The 23,798-nt window shown below is 61.2% G+C and overlaps 2 protein-coding genes across 2 annotated transcripts; one reads left to right on the top strand and one right to left on the bottom strand.

The window, feature by feature from the left end:
- Window positions 1-13,860: 13,860 nt before the first annotated feature.
- On the top strand, window positions 13,861-14,658 carry RNF208 (ring finger protein 208; the record flags this gene model as incomplete). Its single annotated transcript, XM_080630698.1, has 1 exon — window positions 13,861-14,658. The coding sequence occupies one exon, from the start codon at window positions 13,861-13,863 to the stop codon at window positions 14,656-14,658; it is 798 nt and encodes a 265-aa protein (XP_080486824.1).
- Window positions 14,659-21,744: 7,086 nt separating this feature from the next.
- On the bottom strand, window positions 21,745-22,707 carry LOC308227741 (ring finger protein-like; the record flags this gene model as incomplete). Its single annotated transcript, XM_080630561.1, has 1 exon — window positions 21,745-22,707. One exon carries the CDS (start codon window positions 22,705-22,707, stop codon window positions 21,745-21,747), a length of 963 nt encoding a protein of 320 aa, XP_080486687.1.
- Between the last annotated feature and the right edge of the window lie 1,091 nt (window positions 22,708-23,798).

Genomic DNA, 23,798 nt, shown 5'->3' with positions numbered 1-23,798 from the left:
CCCAGGGCGAGGCTGGCAGCCTGTGCTCAGCATGCCATCCCCAGCATCCCATTCCCAGCATGCCATCCCCAGCATGCCATCCCCAGCATCCCATCCCCAGCATCCCATACAGCACATGGGCACAGCCCAGTGTGGGCAATGAGACCTGCCAGCCTCACAGCCGTGTCCCATTGCAAAGGGCCCATTTGCAGCCCTGCACTGCTGGTCTCTGGTAGTCTGCCTGTGGCATGCAATGGGGTGTCCCAAAGGATGGTGGCAGCTTTCAAAGCCAAAATGGAGCCTTGAAGTGACCAGCACAAGCTGCTTGATGAGAGGGATTGCCTGCAGTGCCAGGATGTGTCCCATCTTTTGGGTCAGCACATGGGCTGCATACACCAGGGGGGCCCAGGGCCATGCAGTCATCCTGCAGCAGGCCCAATCCTGCCCTAGACACCAGCATCTGCGATTCAGCTCTGTACCAAGAGGCAGCACAGGCCTATCTATAATCCTCTCGAGGTTCTGATGCTCACCATGTACCTGCCTGCCTGGCTCAGCCATGTGCTGCAGGAGGGTGATGATGCTGCAGAGTCGCATCTATAACGCCTGGTGTGTTTGGGCTCCTCCAAGCCTACACTGCATGTCACCCCTACATAGAATAGTAGAATTCCAGACTGGTTTGTGTTGTAGGGACCTTGAAGCCCATCCAATTCCAACCCCTGCCATGGGTAGGGACACCTTCCACTGGAGCAGGTTGCTCCAAGCCCCTGTGTCCAACCTGGCCTTGAACACTGCCAGGGATGGGGCAGCCACAGCTTCTCTGGGCACCCTGGGCCAGCGCCTCAGCACCCTCACAGGGAAAAACTTCTGCCTAAGAGCTCATCTGAATGATCCCTGTTTCAGTTTGAACCCATCACCCCTTGTCCTATCACTATATTCCCTGATGAAGAGTCCCTCTCCAGCATCCTTGTAGACCCCCTTCAGACACTGGAAGCTGCTCTGAGGTCTCCACGCAGCTTCTCTTTTGAGGGTTGAGCAGCCCCAGCTTTCTCAGACTGTCTCCATACAGGAGCTGCTCCAGCCCCTGATTATCCTCGTGGCCTCCTCTGGACTTGCTCCAACAGCTCCATATCCTTCTTACACTGAGAACACATGGGGGATGCTCAAGCTGTGGCTGCAGAGCCCAAAGCCCTGGCAGGGGATGCCGCATTCCTCAAGGATAACGAGTCCGGTACCTAACCCGGTGTCCAGGCTGTCATGGCTGAATCGCATGGCAGGAGCTGCTGGCTCCTGGCCCGCTGCCTGCGCCCGTGCAGGCCAGCGCCGGCCGCAGGAACCAGCGCTGGAGCCTGTTTCCTTATCGCCCTCCGGCACTCACCCTCCGCGCGGCTCCCCCGCGGCTCCTGGGCCCGAGTCACGCCGGGGCTTGGCAGAGGCGCGGGGGAAGCGCATTGTGGCTGCCCACTGCGGCCCTGCGGGAGGAGAAAGCAAGGATTTCCTGGCCTGGAGCGAGTCCTTCCCGTCCCCTCCCAGCAGCTGAGCGCTGCGGCACTGAGGGTGGGCTGCTCCCGACGGGCAGTGCACTGGGAGCCAGTGGCTGCCCTGGTACAGAGCTGCTGTGGATGTGCAGGCAAGGAGGAGGCAAGAGAGAGCTGGGGCTCTTTGATTGACACCATCCCCCTCCGACAAAATTCCTCCCCCTCCCCAGTTCTGTCCTACCCACAAGCAGAATCCCCACTCGGGCAGAGCACAGAGCTCTGTCCCGATGTCCCTCTGTCCCTTCCACACCCCCAGTGCTTGTGTATCCTCACCTGTAACGGGCCACAGGAATGGGGATGGTGCAGGGTGGCCTCATGCCATTGCACTTCCAGAAGAACAATTCACTCATTGCCAATCTGAGCCCAGCAGCCATGGCACATCAGTGCTGTGGGATTTGTGTCCAGTGGGCCATAAGCTGCAGCTCCCTGCTCAGAGCCAGGCGGCAGCAAACAGCTCAGGATGTCTCCCAAGGCTGAACACTCACTCACACGCAGAGACCTGGACAGTCATAGAATCACAGAATGGTTTGGGTTGGAAGGGACCTTCAAAGCTCATCTAGTCCAACCGCTTGCAGTGAGGAGAGACATCTTCAACTAGATCAGGTTGCTCAGAACCACATTCAAAATGGGCTGTAAGAGCCCCAGCACACATGCATAGCCACAGTTTTCTTTCTGCAAATGTCACGTATCCTTCCTGCAAAGGAAGAAGTTGGTCTGAGGTGAAGGCAGCTGCTGGCACCCATCTCTCAATGGCCTCCTGCAGGCACCGCTTTTGCTTTTGTTGCAAATCGTCACCTTGGTTGATGCTGCAGTTTCTGCTGTGCTGGAACCACACGCAGATCTGTACGGTGACTACACCTGCTGATGGAGTTTTGGGTACAAAGGGCCAATTTCCTGCTATTTTTCCATGACTCAAAGTTTCCAGCCCCGGGATGCCCACAGCAGATGGGCTGCTACCCCTCTCCAGGCGTGGAGCATCCCCAGCATTTGCCATCCTGCCCATGGATGGACCGGGGATGGCACCATCCTGCCTCAGTGAAGGCTTTGCCATGGCCATGCGGGAGTGCTCCCCTGCTGACCCTGCCCAGCGCCCCACTCCCAGCTAAGCCCTTGGCTCCGGCTCTCTCCCAGCAGAGGTCTGGTTTCTGTCCTGCCGTCTGCTTGTCCTCCTTCACTGCAAACAGTCCCCGTTTGTTTGGCTCTCACTGCGTGCTGGAGCCGGGGCCGCGTGCCTGGCCTGCGGGTGCACAAGGGCTCCTTGTTCACCGCCTCTCTCCTGCTCGCCCCTCGCCTGCTTTAGCAATTATCCCAATTAGCCGTGGCCTCTCACTGCTTCCCGGCTGCTCTGCGCACCCGCGTCCCTCCTGCCCTGTGCTGGTGGGCACCGTCAGGCCAGTGGGACATGGGCACAGGGGTGATGGGTGACGGCTTCCCGCGTTGTCCAAACTTGAGGTGTTTGGGGTCCACGCTGGATCCCAGGGCTCTCCTCAAACCTCCATGAGGCTGGAGCAGGATGAGGAGGCTGTGCCTGAACCTGCAGCTCCAGAGGTGCCAGCCCTGTGCCACCGGCATCTGCCACTGCTCCTTCAGATCACCCTGGTGGGTGCTGCCCGTGCTGCCCCAGCCACAAAGGGTGCTCTCCTACTCCCTCCCTGGGAGCATGGGTGCCCCCAGCCGGCTTCCTGCAAGCCATGGCCCACGTGCGACCACAGCCACTGTCCTCCCACAGCCACCAGCTCGTGTGGTTGAAGTTTCCACCCGCTGGCGCAGGCTGGGGCTGATGTGCAGCCCTGCAGAGGGGCTTCCACAGCGCTCCCCAGCAGGAACGTGTTGTGGGGACACCTTCCCCGCTGCCTCCTGAGCCCCTGGGGAGCTGCTGGGTCATGGAGCATTCCCGACAGCAGAGCCCAGCAGGAGGAATGAAGTCATTTATTCCTGCACCCTGGCAGTGGCTTGTGCATCCCCCCAGACCTGAAATCCAGGGCAGGCAAAGCCCCATATCCTCTCCCTGTACCATGGTCCTGAGCCATGGCCAGCCCCAGCATGGTCACTGCAGCATAGTGTCAGCATGGGCAGACAGCTCCTGCCTGCTCTCTGCCATCAGCCCCACACTGCAGCCAGCGGGGGACCCCAGCAGGGTCACACCAGGCAGGGTAATGGGGCTGCCACTCCCGGGATGGCCCCGAGCACCCCAACTCTTGCTGACAGCAGCCCCGGGCTCCTGGGGTTTGATCTTTCCCACTGGAGCAGCCTGTCTGCTCCAATCTGTGTCTGTGGTGCTGCTAAGGGACGCGAGCACCAGGCTCACACAGCCTGGCACGCAGCAGCCCTGGGCAGGCAGCCCCTGTGCTGGTGAGGAGCTCCTGCTGGCCCCAACACCAAGGTGTGGGTCTGGGTCCTGCAGAAAGCCAGGGCCTGGGTGAGCCCTGGAAAGGGGGGAGCTCCCCAGAGACCCCTTCTCCCTTGCTGGGGGAGAGCCTTCATTGAGCTTGCACCCAAAACTGCACCTTCTTCCCCATCCATAGGACCACAGCAGCTCCAGAACATCCTAGAGGATTGCATAGGTGTTCTGCACCCTGCACAGCTTCCTGTCACCCCCAAAGCCGCATGTGACACCAGCAGACAGGGACATGGCTCACAGAGGTACAAATCTCTCTGGCTACCCCTGTCCTGTCCTTGTGACAAAGCACAGTCCCCAGTGTCATCCCAACAGCATTCCCAGCAATCTGGGCATGCCGCATACCCTTCCAGGCTGGAATGCATGTTTCTGTTCCATGGAAAGACCTCACCCCATGCTACACCAGGGATGGAGCTGGCTCCACTGTGACCACTTGCCTCCCCACAGCCTGCATGGGAGCACTGGGATGCAGCAACCCCCTTGATCCCTTTTGGTGCCTCTCCAGCCACTGGGAAAGGGTTCCTCTATGGAGGACAAGAATGGTCCACAAGTTCCTCCTGTAGCATCCCAGGACAGCTCCTAGTGCCAAATATATTGGCCAGGCCCTTGACCAACCAGGAATCAGGGAGAGGAAAGGGGAAATGAAAGCCTCAAGGCCAGATGGTGCTGTCAGCCCCAGGAAACCTCCCCAGCACCCTGTGCAGCACCCTGAGGGATGCAGCCCCCTCCCATGGACCCTCTGCCCAGGGCTCTGCAGGGCTCCCAGCTTCCACCCAAAGTGATGCCAGGCAGTTCACCAGCTCCTGTGCTTCCCTGTGCCTCCCCCCTGCAGCTGCCTGTCCCCACGTCTGCAGGCTGCTGCTCTTCCCCCAGCTGAAGCTCTCCCCAACACATGCACAGAGCAGGAGATGTCTCAGGTCCTCGTGCTCAAACCACACCAAAGGAGCCCCAGCGAGTGCGGAAGCTGCTGAGCTGCAGGAAACGGCTGCTGAGCTGTAGCAGGAGCTGTGCTGGGGGCAGCTCCCAGCCATCACCCACACAGCTCCCCGGAGGGTTACAGACATGCAGGGAAACCAAAACCCCAGGGTCAGGACTCAAATGCATAAAATCACAGAGTGGTTTTGGTTGGAAGCAATCTCAAAGCTCACCCAGTCCCAATCCACTGCCACAGGCAGGAACCCCTTCCACTGGAGCAGCTTGCTCCAAGCCCCTGTGTCCAACCTGGCCTTGAACACTGCCAGGGATGGGGCAGCCACAGCTTCTCTGGGCACCCTGGGCCAGCGCCTCAGCACCCTCACAGGGAAGAGCTTCTGCCTAAGAGCTCATCTCAGTCTCCCCTCGGGCAGGTTAAAGCCATTCCCCTTGGCCTGTCCCTACAGGCCCTTGTCCCAAGCCCCTCTCCAGGTTTCCTGCAGCCCCTTTAGGCACTGGAGCTGCTCTCAGGTCTCCCCTTCAGGAGCCTTCTCTTCTCCAGGCTGCCCCAGCCCAGCTCTCTCAGCCTGGCTCCAGAGCAGAGCTGCTCCAGCCCTCGCAGCATCTCCGTGGCCTCCTCTGGACTCACTCCAGTGGCTCCATGTCCCTCTTGTGCTGCTGCCCCAGAGCTGGATCAGGACTGCAAGGGGGTCTCAACAACTCTTCTCCTGGCTAACTTCACATAACAGACCTAGGTACACCACCACAGTGCTCCAGATAAGCGCATCGGTTGCCCAAGCTGAGCAGAAGGGTTGACAGGAGATCCAGAAAGATTTGCAGGCTGCTGGGAGCAGGGATGGGAGAGCAGGTTGTGCGCCCAGGTCCTGCTGGGAGCCGTGGGACAGCCACTCTGGGACAGCAGGATCCCACCACTTGTGATGAGGCTGTGCTTAGAGCCAGGCGTGGCAGCAGCCTGAAAAAGCTGAAATTCTGCTGCAAAACCAAACCTGTGCTTCAGAGCTGCTGCTGCAGCCAAGGCAGCACCCAGGGGCAGAGCAGCAGCTTGGGCACCTCTGCACCCTGGCCAGGACCTGCTTGCCCCGTCCTGACCAGTGTCTCAAAGGCCAATGCAGCCGATGCGCCTCCTCCTCCTCCCTGACCCAGTTTGTGCCTTGCTGCTGCATCCAGGCCAGAGCAGTGCCGGGTTCCAAGCGCCGGCAGTGCCTGGCTCTGACAGGGAACCAGCAAAGAACACGCTAAATGTCATCACGATTACATCTGCCCCAGCCCAGCCAGCACCAGAACTGCTCCTCCGGCCCTGCGCCCACCTAACCTGGAGGAGAAGGGCTGTGAAGAGAGGCCATGTGCCAGCTCCGGTGCATGCTCTGGTTTCTACTGAGCTGCACATCCCTCGGGCTCTGTTAAACCCAGCATCGGCTGGGTGGGAAGGGGGAAGGTTTCTGCAGAGCTGCCATTTCTACATCTGGGCCACCCTGTCCGGTTTCACTTGGGCACAAGGTGTTCTCTAAAGGACATGGGTCTTCCTTGCACCTTCGCACCCCTGAAATGTGGCTCTGGATCTTCGTGGTCGCACTCTGCCTGAGTCAGCAGCCACCAGGGAGCTCCAGCTCTCCCCATCAACCTCTGGTAGCATAGCAGGACCAGAAGGGAGTTTCTGGTGGGACTGGTGCTGTGGGGTCAGCAGCAAGACATGAAACCCTCCTTGCCTTGTGAGTCCCTGGGGCTGTGCACACATGGGGCAGGGGCAGAGGCAGCCCCAGATGAAGAAGGGTCTCTGATAGGAGTGGGGTACCCCACCTGCTCTGCAGGGAATGTAGTTGGTCCCACTCCCATAGGGCAGTCCAGCCCCCAGCTCAAAGCATGGCCAGCCTATTGCTCTGGACCTCATGCAGGGCATCTCTAAGGCTGGAGATCCCACAGCCTCTCTGAGCCCCCATCCAGTGTTTGACCCTCAAAGTGAAAAGGCTTTTCTCTATGCAACTATGGAGAAAAATAGCTGGAATTTCCCATGTCCCAGCTTGTGGCTATTGATCCTCATCCTTTCTCTCCTCCCATGAGATAACTATGGAGACCAATACATTTTCCATGAGTGTTCTCTTCTGACAGCTGAGCAACCCCAGGTCTGCAGGCAGGGAGCTCGTGGGGAGGGGAATGAAGGTCACCACATTCCAGGAGAGAGGAGATGGTCTCTCTGCTCCTGCTGCCTTGATCTCCCACAGCCCATGTGCACCCCTCCTCCTCCTCCCTGTCCTCCTGCTCTCGGGGCAGCATCAGCAAGGTGGGCACCCACTTCACACCAAGGGCTCCCTGCAGTGGCCATAGTATTAATCACTAAACTGAGTGAAGAGTAAGAATAATAATTATACTCCTTAGCATGTGTTTGGGCTCTTGGAACATCCATAACCTTCAAGCTAGGCAGACCACCGTGCTTTAGGTCTGTCATGCTATGGACCATAATTCCCATAGTCTCAACGTTTGTGTGCACATGAAAGAGCCACAGGCTTTAGACACGTTTGAAGATCTTCTGAGCACCACTTCCTTCATGGAGGAATCTCTGTAGAGGGCTTCGAGCCTAGAAACAACCACATCCAAACACCCATCAATGTACTGAGACTTGACTGCAGGAGCATCAATGGTCAGATCCTGACCACCACCAACCCACACACTTCTGATTCAAACAGCAACCAGAGGAACCAGCTCTGCAGCAGCTGGTTGCATCCTTAAGCAACTAGATGGCAACAACTGATTCTGCTGGTTTCTTGGCAGACTGTTAAAGAGCATCCTTCCTGCAAAGTGGTGTTTGCTTTGCCTGGGAGAGCTGCACATCCCTGGAGCTGCAGGCAGCTCCTGCAATGGGCTTGGTGGAACTGCTTGGAGATACGAGGTGTGAGAACTGCCCTGCTTTCCTCTCTTGCTGGTGTCTGCACTGGGCTCTTGTGCAGGGTGATGCCACCTCAGCCAGGACTGGAGGGTCTTAACTTTGGGAGAGTGGAAATCTTGGCACTTGGGTCCCTTCTCCTCGTGCTCCAGGAAGGAGGGACAATCTCCAGGGGATGGAGCATGGCACAATGGAGCACTGAGGAGGAAAAGACTTGATGTGGAGCATGGGTACCACATCCCCATCTCTGCAGGGCTGGGTCACCCTGGGGTGTCACAGGAGCCAGGGCCTGGCTGCTATGGTCCTGCTGTTGAAGCTTCTCTTTGTGAAAAGCTGAAGATGAGCTCATATTTTTGGTGGGTGAGTTCTCTGTGTGCTGAGTGATTCACCAGCAAAAAACACGAGAGTGGCAAGAACCAGGCTGGATTGTGGAAAGAGCTGGTGATGTGTGCAGGACCCAGTCAAACAAACTCTGCAATGGAAGCAGCAAGCAGTAACTAGGGGCATTGTGAGTCACTGCAAAAGCACCCAGGTACTGCTGCCAGAAGCATGGACAGCAGAGTGTGATGCCAGTTGTGTTGAAGCACCAAGAGAAGAAGGAAACATCCTGGGAGAATGGGTCCTGCTCCACAGGCATTATAAATCCAGAAGGGCAGTAAAGGCCTGAGTGTGCTCAATGACCGAACTGATGATGGCTGTTGCAGATGAGGGAGAAATTTAGGGTCAAATTATCTCCTGGCATTACCGGTCATCTCTGTGGAGTTGCAGCAGGGACTGGCCATAGATGTTATAGAATCACTGAATCCCAGCCTGGTTTGTGCTGGAAGGGACCTTAAAGCTCCTCCAGCTCCAACCCCTGCCACGGGCAGGGACCCCTTCCACTGGAGCAGCTTGCTCCAAGCCCCTGTGTCCAACCTGGCCTTGAACACTGCCAGGGATGGGGCAGCCACAGCTTCTCTGGGCACCCTGGGCCAGCGCCTCAGCACCCTCACAGGGAAGAGCTTCTGCCTAAGAGCTCATCTCAGTCTCCCCTCTGGCAGGTTCAAGCCATTCCCCTTGGCCTGTCCCTACAGGCCCTTGTCCCAAGCCCCTCTCCAGGTTTCCTGCAGCCCCTTTAGGCACTGGAGCTGCTCTAAGGTCTCCCCTTCAGGAGCTTTCTCTTCTCCAGGCTGCCCCAGCCCAGCTCTCTCAGCCTGGCTCCAGAGCAGAGCTGCTCCAGCCCTCGCAGCATCTCCATGGCCTCCTCTGCACTCGCTCCAGCAGCTCCACGTCCTTCTTGTGCTGCTGCCCCAGAGCTGGATCAGGACTGCAGGGGGGGTTCATCCATGCTAAAAAATCTCACCAGATGCCTGGCCTGGAAGAGATGACCAAACCCAGCAAGGAAATATCCTTGGGCTGGCCTGAACCTGGAATGTTGCTCCCCACCAGGGACCTTGCAACTTCACCCACCAGCTGCCTCTGCCTGGAAATCCACCCTCCCTGTTGACAAGATTAGCAGTTGTATTTTTAATCTTCCAGTTCCTCTCACTGGATTAGGGATTTGGAAACGACTTTGTCTCTAGTCCCTCTAAGTGTAATGCTTTGATCTGCTCACCTGCCGAAAGCAGTGTGAGGCTGCTGCTGTCTGGCACCCTAACAGTGTCAACCAGGGATTCCCTTAATCCTCCCCATCCTCCCTGGGTCAGGTTTTGTCTTACTTCCCTGCTAACGCTCCTGAGTGCAGATAGGAAAACCCAATACATTATACTTGAACTCACAGAGCAAAGGAAATTGCAGGAAGTGAGTGAGCACAGGCCATTTTGTGTTATTAATTCAGAGGCATCCCCATGCTGACCCAGCTGCCCGGTGTCTTTGTGCTGCTGTGCCCTGAGTTAGGCAACAGCTCTATTTAAAAGTAATTATAAATTATATCAGACATCTGTTCTGCTGAACGAGAGTGTTTGTGCACAGACACTGGGGATCTTCATGGTGCCCCAATGGCTCTGCTCGGCTCTACTTCATGTGCTCAATGGTGACATTGGGCACTCCTCATCCCAGCACAGCACTTCTCAGCCTCTCCTTTACCTACCCAGGTACCTGTGCAGCATCTGCAGCCCAAGCCAAGGCCTGGAGCTCCTTTTTTCCTAAAGCTTTTGTTAGGCTTTATGGGGTCCTTGAAGTCAAATGTCAATGGTTAAGTCTTGTGCAAGGGAAGCTTTGGCCCCAAGTTTTCATCCCGGTGTGTAAGCGCTCAAGAAGATTTGAGGAGCAAGTGCAGAGGAAGCCATAAGGTTCTGCAAGGCCTGGAGCAGCTCTGCTCTGGAGCCAGGCTGAGAGAGCTGGGCTGGGGCAGCCTGGAGAAGAGAAGGCTCCTGAAGGGGAGACCTGAGAGCAGCTCCAGTGCCTAAAGGGGCTGCAGGAAACCTGGAGAGGGGCTTGGGACAAGGGCCTGTAGGGACAGGCCAAGGGGAATGGCTTTAACCTGCCAGAGGGGAGACCGAGATGAGCTCTTAGGCAGAAGCTCTTCCCTGTGAGGGTGCTGAGGCGCTGGCCCAGGGTGCCCAGAGAAGCTGTGGCTGCCCCATCCCTGGCAGTGTTCAAGGCCAGGTTGGACACAGGGGCTTGGAGCAAGCTGCTCTAGTGGAAGGGGTCCCTGCCCGTGGCAGGGGCTGGAGCTGGAGGAGCTTTAAGGTCCCTTCCAACACAAACCATTCCATGATTCTATGATTTTATGAAGTACAGACCAGGAGTCACCCTCCCAGGGTACGATGTGGGGTGTCCCAGCCTTTATGCTTATGTCTACCAGTGGCAACGAAGGTTCTCAAACCAGGAAGCCCAAGGCAATGTAGGATGCTCCACTGTCTGTGCTCTCCAGGGATCTGAGAGCACTGCTGGGACCCAGTGGCGCTGTGACGCCACACACACCCCATGCTGAGCCCACCACATCCCCAGGGACCTGTGAGACCCTGTGCCCACCTCCCCCTCCCTGGAGCTCAGCAGGGATTGGGATGGTTGGTCAGGTTTTGTCCTCAGTATAAGGGGAGCCCCTCTGCTCTGCTCCCACAGGGGTGGCTGTGGGTCAGGCTCAGGCCCAGACACGGGTTTAGGGGTCCCTTGGGACACGGGATATCCGGCATCAAGAAAAAGTGGTGCTGGGGGGGGAGGGTGGAGGCATCCCTCGTGTTGCAGCCTTTCCCCAGCCCCAAAAGCTTTGGGGGTGCTGGTGGGGGCCCTTTTCCCCCCTGCCCCCTGCTCCCTGGCGCTGACCCCCAGCCGCTGCCACCGGAGCAGCATCGCCCATCGCCCCCCGCTCCCAGCCCGCACCGCGGAGCCATTTCCAGCGGCGGCGGCGGCGGCTGCTGAGTCACTGCGGGCCCCGCGGACCCCGCGCGGGGCCCGGCCGGGGGTGCGGGGGGGAGCGGCGGGGAGCGGAGCGGGGCGGGGGTGCGGGGCGGGGTGCGGGGCGGCGGTCCCGGCGCTGCTGAGCGAGGGAAATGTGAGCCGGCTGCACCACTGCGGCGGCACTGCGGGAGCCGGCGGCAGCGGAGCGGGAGCGCGCAGGCAGCGCCCGCGCCCGCGAGCCCCGGGGACAGCGGGGACGGAGCCCGCCCGCCCGGCGGCACCTGCCGGAGGGGAAAGCGGGGTCCGCAAGCTGCAGCCCCCCCTCCCCGTCCCCGGACGGCAGCGGTGTTGCATCAGCCCCGAGCGGAGCGGCGGTTCCGCGGCCGGAGGAGGCGGCGGGAGCCGGGGAAGGGAGAGCGGAGCCCGGGCCGGGCGGGAGGTGCCTCCCCGGCGCTACCTGCTGCCTCCCCCCCGCTCCCGCAGCGCGTCCCCGCGGAGCATCCGGAGCCGGCGGGAGCCCGGCGCCGCCAGCGCTGCCTTTGTGCCCCGTACCGGACCCCCCCGCGCCGCCGGGGAAGCTGCTGGAGGAGGCTGCCGGGCCGTGGGAAGCAGCGGCGGTGGAGACCCGTGGGCATCCTCGGGGAGCAGCGCCTGCATCCCTCTGCCTTTCAGATAACCTTTAGCTGCTTGGGCCTCTGAACCTCTGCCGGGGACGGAGCGCGGGTCTGGAGGCTAAACTGGGGGCACGGCGGCCCCGGGACCCCCCGCCCGAAGCACGGCGGGGCAATGCAGGTAACGACTGGCAGCCACCGGTGCTTTTGGCCGAGGCTGCCCCGGGGGGCATCAACCTGCGGGCGCGCAGGCGCGGGCGTGAGGCCGTGTGCGGGTGTGCGGGACTGCACATGTGTGCACATGTGTGTGCACCACTGGGCCGAGCGTGGGGCTGTGGGCTGCGGGCTGCGGGGGGTGCTGCGTCGTTTGGGCTGCTGGGAAGGGCCGCGTCCCCGCAGGGGTGATGGGGATGCGGGGTACGCTGTGGGGCTGCACCGGGGCTGTGCATGAAGGGGTGTGACATTGCGAGTGTGGAAGGGCAGTGCTTGTGCGCAAGGATCACCGTGCCCATCGTCGGTGCGCTGCGGGTGAGTGTCTGCCTGAGACCTACGGGCAGAGAGCGGGGCTCGGGGGGAGGGTTTTGAGCTGCTCGTGGGGTGCAAGATGTAGGGTGCAAGGTGTGGGGTGCAAGGTGTGGGGTGCAAGGTGTGGGGGACGCAGGTCGTGAGGCCTCCCCCCACAGGGATGCTTGCAGGACCCAAGTGCTACCAGAGCGTGGCCCCTGGGGACACTCACGCTGGGGTCGGGCAGGGATCCAGCCCCCCATGCTGCTCAGCCATCCAGGCTTGACTCCCCCATGGCCTCTTGCCATCCCCAAGGGCTGCTGCTGCAAACAGATGGCCCCCTCGGGCCCCCTCCGTCAGGCCTGGCAGGGCTCTGCGGGAGCAGGCATCCCTCTAACAGGATTTGTGGCGTGATGGAGGAGAGCGAGTGCCTTCGCCCTTCTCGGAGGAGAGACAGGCTGTCGCCAGGGCTGCTGAGGCAGAAAATGGCCACGGGCTGGTTGCCTGCCCCCCATCTCGTGCCCCCAAACGTGGCCTGTCCTCTCCAGCAGCCCTGGGACAAGGGCAGGGAGCTGGGAAGGGGGAGAGGAAGCTGGAGGGAGGGATAATAGCAGGGACAGATCAGGAGCAAGCGATGGAGGTAAAAATAGATCCACTGAGCAGAGGAGGGGCTAAACGTGAGAGAAAACCCTGAGCAAAGGCAGGTCTGGGGGGGGGGGGCCCTCCGGAGGGGCCCTGCATGCCAGCAGGGTGCAGGGTGACCATCCTCCCAGCTCCAGGGCAGAGGGAGGACCCTGGACCCTGCACTCGGGGCCTCTGAGGAGATGCCTGGGGGAAATTCCTGCCTGCTCCCACTTCCGCCAGCCCAAACATGCGGGCGGATGGACAGGACCTGCAGGGAGCAATTGCCAAATTGCCGGGATGCAGGCGGGCATGCATCCCGAGGGAGCACTGGCAGCCGGCAGATCCCTGAAGAGCCTTGGATCCAACCCCCTCTTGCTTTCATTTCCAGCAAGCAGGAAGCTGAGCTGGGCCCAGAGGTGCCAGGGGTGGACGGTACAAGGCAGCAGTGCAGGTGAGCTGCTCCCCAGCACGGGATGCTCCCGGAGCCCCTGCCCCACGGGACCTGCGGCTGAGGGCAAGCAGGAGAGCCGGGAAGTCAGAGCAAAGGAATTTGCAGACACATTCTTCAGCACCACGAGGATCCCACGGCATGTAAACAGGAATTAAAGGCCCAGCATAGGCGGGGGCCGGGGTGAGGTGGGGGCTACCTCCGGTTCCTGCAGGACCCCCACCCGATTCTCCTGCCCTGAGCAGCGCCCAGTGCCACGGACCCAAATTTAGTGTTCCCAACTGCAGCTGATCCAGCGTGGGAAGTGCCAGTGGAGGCAAAGCGGGGGCTGCCGAGTGACGGCCAATGTCACATTAACATCCCGGCAAGGCGCTGTGGGGAGCTGATGCTTTGATCGCCTGCCCAAGAGCATCCTCCAGGGCAGGCAGGATGCTGCTGTGAGCCCTGCTTGCCCCTGCCCACCCCGGCCTCACACCCTCAGGGCTGGCCAGAGAAGAGGGGTGCGGGGCCCGTTGGCACTGCACCTCGTCCCAGGATGTTCTCCTGCACCAGCAGCTCCTCCCTGTGCTCCTGCTCTGCAGCCAAACCGAGATTGAAAGCTCATCAGGCTGCCGGCATGTTTTAGCCTCATGCAGGCATCCCTCAGAGACCCCAGAGCAGTGGACAGTAATGTGAAAACGATACTCATGTCGTGTCTGAAAGGGCAACAGGTCATCATTAAGATGGAGGCAATGAAAATCATCCACCCAGAGAAGTTTTCGGAGCTGCAGGCCTCGCAGCCGCGCTACGCGCCCGCCCCGCGCCGGGAGCCGCCCCTCGTGGCCAAGCGCGCGTGGCCCTCCGAGTCCGAGATCATCGTCAACCAGGCGTGCGGGGACATCCCCGCCTTGGATGCCACCCCCGGCCCCCTGCCGCTGCCCCGGACTCCCCCCCTGCCGCGGCGAGAGCGCGGGTACCAGAGCCAGCGGAAGGGCAGCTCCGAGGTCTGCTACCACCGGCAGCCCCCGTCGGACGAGGTGATCGTCAACCAGTACGTGCTGCACCCCTCGACGCCCTGTGAGCCCCTCGAGTGCCCCACCTGCGGCCACATGTACAACTTCACCAACAAGCGGCCCCGCATCCTGTCCTGCCTGCACTCGGTGTGCGAGGAGTGCCTGCAGATCCTCTATGAGTCCTGCCCCAAGTACAAGTTCATCTCCTGCCCCACCTGCAAGCGGGAGACCGTCCTCTTCACCGACTACGGGCTGGCGGCGCTGGCCGTCAACACCAGTATCCTCAACAGACTGCCGGCCGAGGCGCTGGCCGCCAACCCCGTCCAGTGGAGCAGCGACACCGACCGCAGCTGCTACCAGACCTTCCGCCAGTACTGTGGGGCTGCCTGTACCTGCCACATCCGAAACCCGCTGTCTTCCTGCACCATCATGTGAGCCCCGCGCCCCTGCCAGCACTGCCAGGTGGGAGAGGACAGCACAGTGCCGCGGCCGGGCCCCAGCCCCTTCTTTACTGATGGCACAGCCCAGCGGATGCTCTGATGCTCACCATAGCTGAGGATGTGGGACCGGCATCCTTGCCAGAATTGGTGGGGGGCAATGGGGATGCTGGGACCTGGCAGCAGCCCCCCACACCCCAGTGGTGCCCAGGGAGAGGGATACTGGGATGGGGAGCACATCTACCAGTGCATCCAGGGGCTCCATTTCCCCTGGTCCTGTGACAAGTGTCCCCAGTGTGCATCGAGCATCTCGCTGTGCTCCTTCCCCAGCCGCCTTCTCCCTCCTCTCTCCCTGTGGCTCCTGAGAGTGGATGCTGGGTCCCAGCCAGAGCGATACCCTCCCCATTGCCCCACACAAGGAGGTGCATGGTGCCATGCTGGGTCACCTGTGCAGCACAGGAGGTGAGAACAGGTCCCCACTGTGTTGTCCCCCACACACCCTGTAAGTTATTTGCCAAAGCTTTCATCTCAGCGGCCAAGCCGCCCCGCACCCGAGTCGTTGTAGCCACGCCAAGCGCCGCACCGGCCCCTCGGTTGCCAGCAGACAGGCGGCCCATTTCCTCCACAGGCCCTTGAGGAAAGCTCCACTTTATCCTCGTTTTGGAGGATTCTTTTTTCCCCATCCATCCCCGGCTGCCCCATCTCAGGCCATTGCACACTCACAAAGGCATTGAGCCGTGGCCGTTCTCTGCTCCTCCGCACTGATGCCCCATGGGATGGCTCAGGGGGGTGGCTCAGGATCTTGTTCCCCAAGTTGCTGGCTCCAGCAAGGGGATTTGGCTGGGCAGGGGCGGCGGAGACCTGGCTCCTGCCCATGGTCCCTTCCCTGGAGCAGCACCTCTGCTCTGTCCCCTGTGCGGAGGGGCTGGCAGGGCAGCAGGCCCCTGGGCACAGTCTTGCTTCATCCAGGCACCTGGAGGCGCAGGTTTGCTGCCAACAAAGCAAAAAAGAATTAAAGAAAAAGCCATAATTCACGAGTGCTCCTGCGGGGCCGAGCACCGCGAACCAGCACCAGGGGCACCAGGGCTGGGTGAGCCAGAGGGGCCCTGCAAAGCCTCCACAGCATCAGCTCCCAGCACTGGCCGAAGCCCAGCATCCACCCAGGGAGCGGGGCTGAACTGAATCCCCCTGCCCACCCCGAGGGACAGGGCGATGCCGCCTGTGCAGCCCCAGGTACCATTCGCTGCCGGTGCAGAACAGGGCCGATCCCAATTCCGTGTTGCTCTGCCAATGCCTCCCGCTGCTGGTTGTGATGATGATCATGTTTTATACCCGGCCTTGATCTAACCCCATCAGTCTCCCCAATAAAGATTATATTGGAACGAATGGTGAGCAGCGTTTCAAGGGGCACGTGGCTGTGGGCAGGAGAAGGGCTGCACAACGCTTGGTCTATGTGGCGAGTTGGGGGAGAGATCATAGAACCACAGAGCAGTTTGTGTTGGAAGGGAGCTTAAAGCTCCTCCAGCTCCAACCCCTGCCACGGGCAGGGACCCCTTCCACTGGAGCAGCTTGCTCCAAGCCCCTGTGTCCAACCTGGCCTTGAACACTGCCAGGGATGGGGCAGCCACAGCTTCTCTGGGCACCCTGGGCCAGCGCCTCAGCACCCTCACAGGGAAGAGCTTCTGCCTAAGAGCTCATCTCAGTCTCCCCTCTGGCAGGTTAAAGCCATTCCCCTTGGCCTATCCCTACGGGCCCAGAGGATATCGTGTGGAGATACCCAGAGCAAGTGCTTTCTCCTGGACTGACGCTTTCTTCTCCCACTTGGCTCTCGGCTCTGATGTGATTGTATCCCCTTCTTGCCCGGTCTCTGGTCCCACTGCATGTGGCTGGGCACCATGGGGTACCTTGCCCACTCTGTCAAGCAGACCCCAACCACACCAAGGGCTCTTAAATACCCATTGATGTCCCGTTCCTCCACGAGTGATGAGGTAAATGGGGGAGGATTTGCCATTCTGGCCCGAGTGTCACCCACTGATGAAGCGAGCCGAGTAGGGACACATGCAGCACTGTCACTCCATCCCCAGCGTCACACAGGGACCACCCCGGGGCTTGGCATGCACCCGGCATCACTGGCACATGCATCGGGGGGAGCACCCGCTGCCTGCACTGAATGGCTCCCGGCGGCTGCAGCCCTCCCGCTGGGAGACGCAGTCACAGAAGCAGCTGGGAGGATGCTCTGGGTGCACCATGGGGTGTGAGCTGTGCGCGCAGGCTGGCGTGTGCACACGGGTGTACATGCGTGTGCACTGCGGGGGGTGCGTATGTGCGCACACTGAGGTTTCAGTGCAGGCACAGCCCCACCACCCAGTGCTGGCCCTGAATTCCTTCCCTCTGGAGCAGCCGCTCTCCCTGCCCTCTGCTATGGGCCACTGTGGAGCAGCATCGGCGCATCCCAGCTCACGGCTGAGCCCCAAGGGGCAGTCCCATCCCTGAGGTGCTGGTGGCTGTGGACCCCTTGTCCTCGGGTGCTGGTTCCCCCACAGGGGAGATTTTATGTCTAGGAAACAAACCCACATCCCAATCCAAGGGTGCTGAATTGCAGCATCAATAATGCAGCCAGTGCCATTCCTGGTCCTGAGCACGCCGTGGCCATGACCTGGCTCCTCATGTCTGCACTCACATCTTCACCATCCTCCATGGATTTGGCAGGCACACACAGCTCTGGCCACAGAGCCAGGGGCTCCCGATGTTCACAGCTTCTCCACACTGAGCCCCATGATGTGGCTGCTGCGGAAGCTGGGGCAGCCCCAGTCCAGGATGTGCATCACCATCACCCCGAAGGCTCATCCTGACTCTAGGATGAGCATCTCCATCTGTGAGGCCCTAAAGACACCCAGTGTCTTTAAGACACTTTAAGACACAGGCCCTAAAGACACCCCTAAAGACAATGGGTCCTAAAGACTGGCCCTAAAGACAATGGGTCAGGCAGGGCAGGGGTGGCAGCAATTTTGCCCTCAAAGCAGGAATTTACCCTTTTTATTACATAAGATGAAGGGTACAGTGTGTCCCTCCCCCCTACCCGCCCCCCCCTCCCCCCCGCCTTAGTACCTCTTGGGCACAGAGTAAATTTAAAAGTGCTAATTTTATTTTGAGTTGCAATTAAGGAAAAAATGGGGCCTTTCAGGAGTCAGCGCTGAGTGACAGCCCATTTCTCCAGCCCTATTAACCTCAAATAAGCACTCGCTTGCAGAGGGGCCTGGGTGTGCTGAGGGCGACAGGGACAGGACACGGTGGCAGCACTCACATCGTGGCTGCAGGTGATCTAAAGGTCTGTCAAAGTTACTCCGGCATCATAAGCCCTGAAACACTCCCATGGCTGCTGCAGGAGCAGGTTTGGCCACGTGCAAGCAAAGATGCTCCCAGATGTTCCCAGATGAGCTGGTTGCAAAATCTAATCACAAAAGCACAGAATCCCAGCCTGGTTTGGGTTGAAGGGACCTCAAAGCTCCTCCAGCTCCAACCCCTGCCACGGACAAGGACACCTTCCACTAGAGCAGCTTGCTCCAAGCCCGTGTCCAACCTGGCCTTGAACGCTGCCAGGCTGGGATGAAGCTCTGGGCTCTCCCAGTGTCCAGGTTGATTCATGATGGGAGAGGGGATTTGGAGGGTGAAACGCCTCCTGGGAATGAGTCTTCCCAAACACCCTCATTTTAGACGTGGGAAGTGCCAGGAACAGGCAGGTCTCTGCTGGTTTGGGGCCAGCCATTCGCACATGTGCAGGGATGATGTTTCCCAGCCGCTCTCCCCCAGACTGGCTCCCAAGGCCGGTCCCCATGCTTCCAGCCCCACCAGTCCCCATTCTGCCCCTCCAGCCCGGAGGAGGCTGCACAACGGCACCTGTTGGTGCAGAGACTGGGGATGTTTGGCCTGAGCACCAGGGCTGTGCCCTCCTTGGGGACAGGCAGCCTTGAAACCTCAGCCAGGGCAGTCACGCACTCAAAACAGCCGTTTGGGCAGAGAGGAAGCTGCTGCAACGGCTTCTGCCAGCGCCAGCCTTTCACAATGAGGTGCAATCCCACGGTGAGAAGATGATGAAGCGTGGCATGGAGCCCAAGAGGCTGCAGGTCCCCAGGGCAATGCCAGCCCCACAGCTGGGGAGGGACTGTGGAGTGCACCAGCACCCACTGGGCTCACTCCCAGCTCCGTGTTCCAGGCTGGATTCTGGTGCAGAAATTGCTCCCAGTGTCCCACTACTTTCATGTCATCCCTCTGCACTCACTCTCATGGGTGCAGGATGAGGACAGCGCTGGTGTGGCCCCCGTGCGGGGGTTCAACAGGGGAGATGCTGCTGGTTGGGGTGAGAATGCCTCTGACCAGAGCTGGATGGAAGCCTGACCCCCAGCCCTTGCCTACTCAAGTGGCTGAGACTGGGCACATTCAGTGCATGCCAGGGGCTGGCTCTACTGCTGCCAGCTGGGCACAGCTGGGCACCAGGGCTGCAGGCACAGGATACAGGGCTCCAGCAGGAGATACAGCCCCGAAGAGCCCTGAGCGGGCAGGTCCCTGCGGGGATGGGGACCGATGTCACGGGTCTGGAGACACCACATCACCCTCCTATGCCAGCACCTGGGAGATGTGATGAAGCATTTGGGACGCAATGGCATGCCAGGGGCTTGTGTGGGGTGGCAGGGGAGAGCTGCGAGGGGCACTGGGGCAGATGGGGTGGTTTTGGGGGGCTGTGCTGGAGTCCGTGCTGGAAGGGGAGAGGGCTTCACAGTGAAATGGAGCAATTGAGGTGCAGCAAAGGAGAGCTGGGGGGACTGGTGAGGAGGTGGATGAGGGCTGCACAGCAGTGCGTGTGGTGAGGCCGGGGTGCAGGAACTGCAGGAGGGCGATGGGGGCTGCAGCGGGGTGTGCACAGCGTGCATATGGCTGCTGGGGGGGTCATGGTGCTCAGGGGGGGTGCAAGGGGACTGTGAGGGACCAGAGGGTGCATGTGTGGGGCTCTGGGGATGCTGTGCCAGGGGACGTGCCCTGCAGTCAGAGACGTGCTGCAGTCTTCTGTGGCTCTGGGCATCTGCTGTGGGCTGCAGCTCTTGGTGTTGGTGCTGCTCTCGGTGCTGGTGCCGCTCATAATCCTGGTGCCTCTCGCCGCTATCTCCGCACATTAAATATAACCAAGTCCTTGCTAGCAGACACTGCACCCAGCCCATTGTGCACCCAGGAAGCTGTGGCAGCACCCCTGGGCTCTGTATCACCAATGGGATTGGTCCCACACCACAGCCCCCCAGGGATCCCATCCCCCGGGAATGTGGGTGTCCTTTTCCAGCTTCCAGCCCCAAGAGGTGCCGGCAGCCACGTGCCGGAGGGTTCATTGTGCTCCATTGTGTCCCTGTGGACACAGCTCTGGCCTGGTTTGCCCAAAAGCCCACAATACCCCCGTGTAATGTAGAGCAGGACACAGGCCAGGTCTCCCATGTGGTGGCAGCCCCCCCCCCTCAGGTGTCTGAGTCCCCCCAGCCCCATCGAGCTGAAGATGCTCCTGGCCAGGGCTGAGCTGGGGCTTCTCCTGATGGAGCTGCTCCACTTGGTATAAATAAATACTCCTCAGTGCCATGGGGGCCGGGGGGGACCTGCCTGCAGCCGCCTCCCAGCATCGTCTGTTATGGGGTGCCCTGCTCCTACCTCTGGCACCTCGGCTCTTGCTGGAGCAGCACGTGGCAGAGCTGATGCTACGAGTGCCCCAGCAAAGCCCGCAGCCCAGACCTCTGTCCCCATGGGCACAAGGGCTCCCGCAGGGCTGTGAGGGCAGTGGAGCAGTTGCGGGCTCCCCACCTTTGCTGGAGGAAGGGAAAGGGGAAGGGGAACGGGGGGTACTCCATGGTCCCCTCCAGCCGCAGCCCTGGGGAGGTGCCTGCTGCATGTTTCCGGGGGAGAAAGGCAAAGCCAGGACATGCAGCCGGTTGCAAAACCCCAGCACGGCCGGGCAGGAGGACAGGGCACAGCAGAGGCAGGCACAGGGAGGAGGGATGGGGGCGATTTGGCACGGGATCTGTGTGGGGCTCTGCAGAACACCAAGGGAGGGCTGGCGGTGACAAATGAGCAGCACAGCCCAGGGTGCGAAGATGAGCGCCAGCACTGCAGGGACTGACCCCTCCATGGGATCTTGGGGCTCTGACACCTCCCTGCTACCCACCACCAGCCCAAAGGTGGCAGAAAGCCTGGAGCCGCCCCTGTTCCCATCCCCTCAGGGTATAAGTGCCCCCAACAAGTATCTTCCAGGCCTGTGCTCTGCAGTGTGTGAGGAACAAGGGTGCAGAGGAGCTGCGCCGTGGCCTGCACACCGCCTGGCTGGGACATTGCCCCAGCTGCAAGCAAGCAGCAGAGCCCACATCCTGCTCACCTCTGTGATATTGCTGCCTTCCAGCAGCCATAGTGCCCGCTGGAGCTGGCTGCCAGCACCGAGGCGTGTTTGCTCTCTTATCGCCAGGAAGAACAAGGTGCGAGCACGGGCTGGCACCACTCAGCGGGCTGGGAGGTGCCGTGGAGGGGGCAGCACCTTCTCACAGGGTGACTGAAGACCAGTGGCTGAACCCATCCCCTCCTTGTGTCACTGCAGGGCCCCAAAGGGACACACTCAGCCTGGAACAAACACTGAACTCAGCTGGGCACGGCCATGATACAAATGCCAGTTGTATTTCCAGTCCATGCTGGGGAAGCCCAGTCCATCCGTCCCAACACAGGCAGTGCAGCCCCCATGGGGCACAGCCATGCTCTGCCCGCAGAGCCCCTCTGGTTCCCAGCCCATGCCGAGGATGTGCCCTCCTGCTCCATCCGCCCCTTCACTGCTGCAGGGTTGTGTGACCCGGTGCCTGGTGGGATGCAGGCGATGGCCAGCTCCAGGATCACCTCCCCCGGCTGCCCGCTGCACCTCCTCTGCTGCCTCAACCGCCCTGGGCTCACCGGCAGCGCAGGATATCCCGGGCATCTGGGTTTCACAGGCGCGCTCCCAGCCTGGGATCTCCACTCCAGCGGCGAAGAGGGAGTAGGGCTCCTCTTCTCCCAATGCATGGCCCATGGGGGCTTATTTGTCGAGGATGAGGAAGAGCAGCACCATCAGGAGGACGGGGAGGAAGATGAGGAGCAGGCTGAGCATCTCTGCTGCCAGCAGCAGCGCCAGCAGCAGGAGGTAGCAGCAGCGGCAGCGGCGCTCGAGCCGCGCCAGCGCACGGATGAGGCAGGGCGGGTAGCGGATGCAGGGCAGGCACCCAAACATGCGGCTGCTGTGGAAGCGCACATGGAAGCGATGCTCCAGGGCGCCGGCAAGGCCTGGGCGCCGCGGTGGCAGGGCAGGGGCCTGGGGGCTGACCATGGGCCCTGGGGAGCCGGGCTGGGCGTGCAGCAGGAGCAGCTCCTCTTGCAGCTTGCAGATCTCCCACTCCAGCATGGGCGTCTTCTGGCGGCAGATGGGGCAGCGCACGCGGCCGAACTCGGCGCTGGCGGCTGTGTCCATGATGGCGCGCAGGCAGGCACGGCACAGCCCGTGGTTGCAGTTGAGCAGTGCTGGTTTGTGCTGCTGCTCATCGTAGGGCTCTGTGCAGATGGGGCACTCGTCCTCGCTGCCTCCTGGCATGGGGCACGGCTCCGCTGCCGCCGCCTCGTCGCTCGATGTCTGCTTCTCCTCAATGGAGAGGCTCAGGATGGAGCTGGAGGCACTTTCCAGGCTGTGGGAACCCCTCCACGATGCTGGGCTCTCCGCATGGGGTAGGATGGGGCTGGCAGCAGCAGGAGGGTCATGCCCCGCAGGCAGGGTGGCAGTGTGGGCAGGCAGCTCAGCGTGCCTGGGCAGGAGAGGCTCCATTGCATCCTGCACTGGCGGCGGGTTCCAGTGTCCCCAGGCAGCGGTGGGAGCCTCTCCACTGAGCTGGGGTAGGTCCTGGGGACCCCCCAAGCCCTCAGTCTCACTTTGCTGCCCAGAACAGCATTGCCCTGCTGCCTGCACCGGCTGTGGGCCAGGCTCTGCCCCCTCGCCTGCTGCCGGCTCCATGGGGGCGGCCATAAAGCAGGCACCCCCTTACCAACACCCGCTGGGTCCCCTCCGGGCTGGGTGCAGGCTGTGGGTGCTGCTCCAGGGCAGGACGTGGCCTTCACAGCTGCCACGAGGGTTCAAAGGCAGCGGCGCCTGCACTGAGTCCCGCCATCCCTCCGGCACAATTTAGGGCTCCCTCCCAGATCGACGGGCCAGGACACCCCGAAGCAGAGTGTGCCCCCATCACCCTCACCGACAGGCCACCCCGAGAGGTGAAGTGATCGTGAGCATCCAAGAGCCACTTCCTCCTCCTCCTCTTCCTCTTCCTGCCCAGCGCCGATGCAGAACTGACCCGCCACAGTCCGGAGGAGAAGGCAATGAGCTGGGTGCTGCCGCGGTGCCAGCTCGGGGCGCAGGAGCTGCCCTGGGCCAGGCAGGGCTGGGGCTGGCTCCTGGCTCTGACCAGTCTGGTTTGTCAGCTTCTGGAAGCGGCTCAAATGCAGGCAGCCCGGGGCAGGCGGCCATGCCCGCGCCAATCAGCTCCCGCAGCAGCCGGGGAGGAGCTGGCCCCACGGCCGCCTCTCCTCACCCAGCGCAAATGGAGCCACCTCTGTGGCCACTGCTCCCCGTACCACTGCCCGTGGGCTCTGCCGCAGCCAGCCCCCCAGCATGGGCCCTCTGCTGCCCCAGTCCAGCTCCCCAGCTCCAATCCCAGTCCCTCAGCTCGTCCCTGCCCTGGGCCACCTTGCCTTGCCGAGCCCCATGAGCAGCCTGCAGGGCTTGGAAGGAAGGATGTAGCTTGGACAGCATCCCATGCTAGGGGACGGTGTCACCAGCATAATGGCTGCCATGCAGCAGCTCTGTGCTGGCCCTGGGGCATGGGGACACACAACCCAGCCCAAGTCTGCAAGTGCAGCAGCTCCTCACAGCAGAGCTCTCCTTGGTGAAGAGACCCACAAATCACCCTGCTTCCACTCCCCACAGTGCTCACTGCTCAGCTCCCGCAATGCCCCTGGGCACCGCTTGCCATCACCCCAGATCCAGTGTGTGGGACGGCGGCTGGGTCACAGGCGTGGTGTGGCATCACTGTCCCTTCCTGTCCCAGCCTC

This window comes from Psittacula echo (assembly GCF_963264785.1).
Source record: "Psittacula echo genome assembly, chromosome: 16".
Lineage (NCBI taxonomy): Eukaryota > Metazoa > Chordata > Aves > Psittaciformes > Psittacidae > Psittacula > Psittacula echo.
The sequence above is the reverse complement of the archived record's forward strand: the minus strand, read 5'-3'. Positions and strand labels throughout refer to the sequence as shown.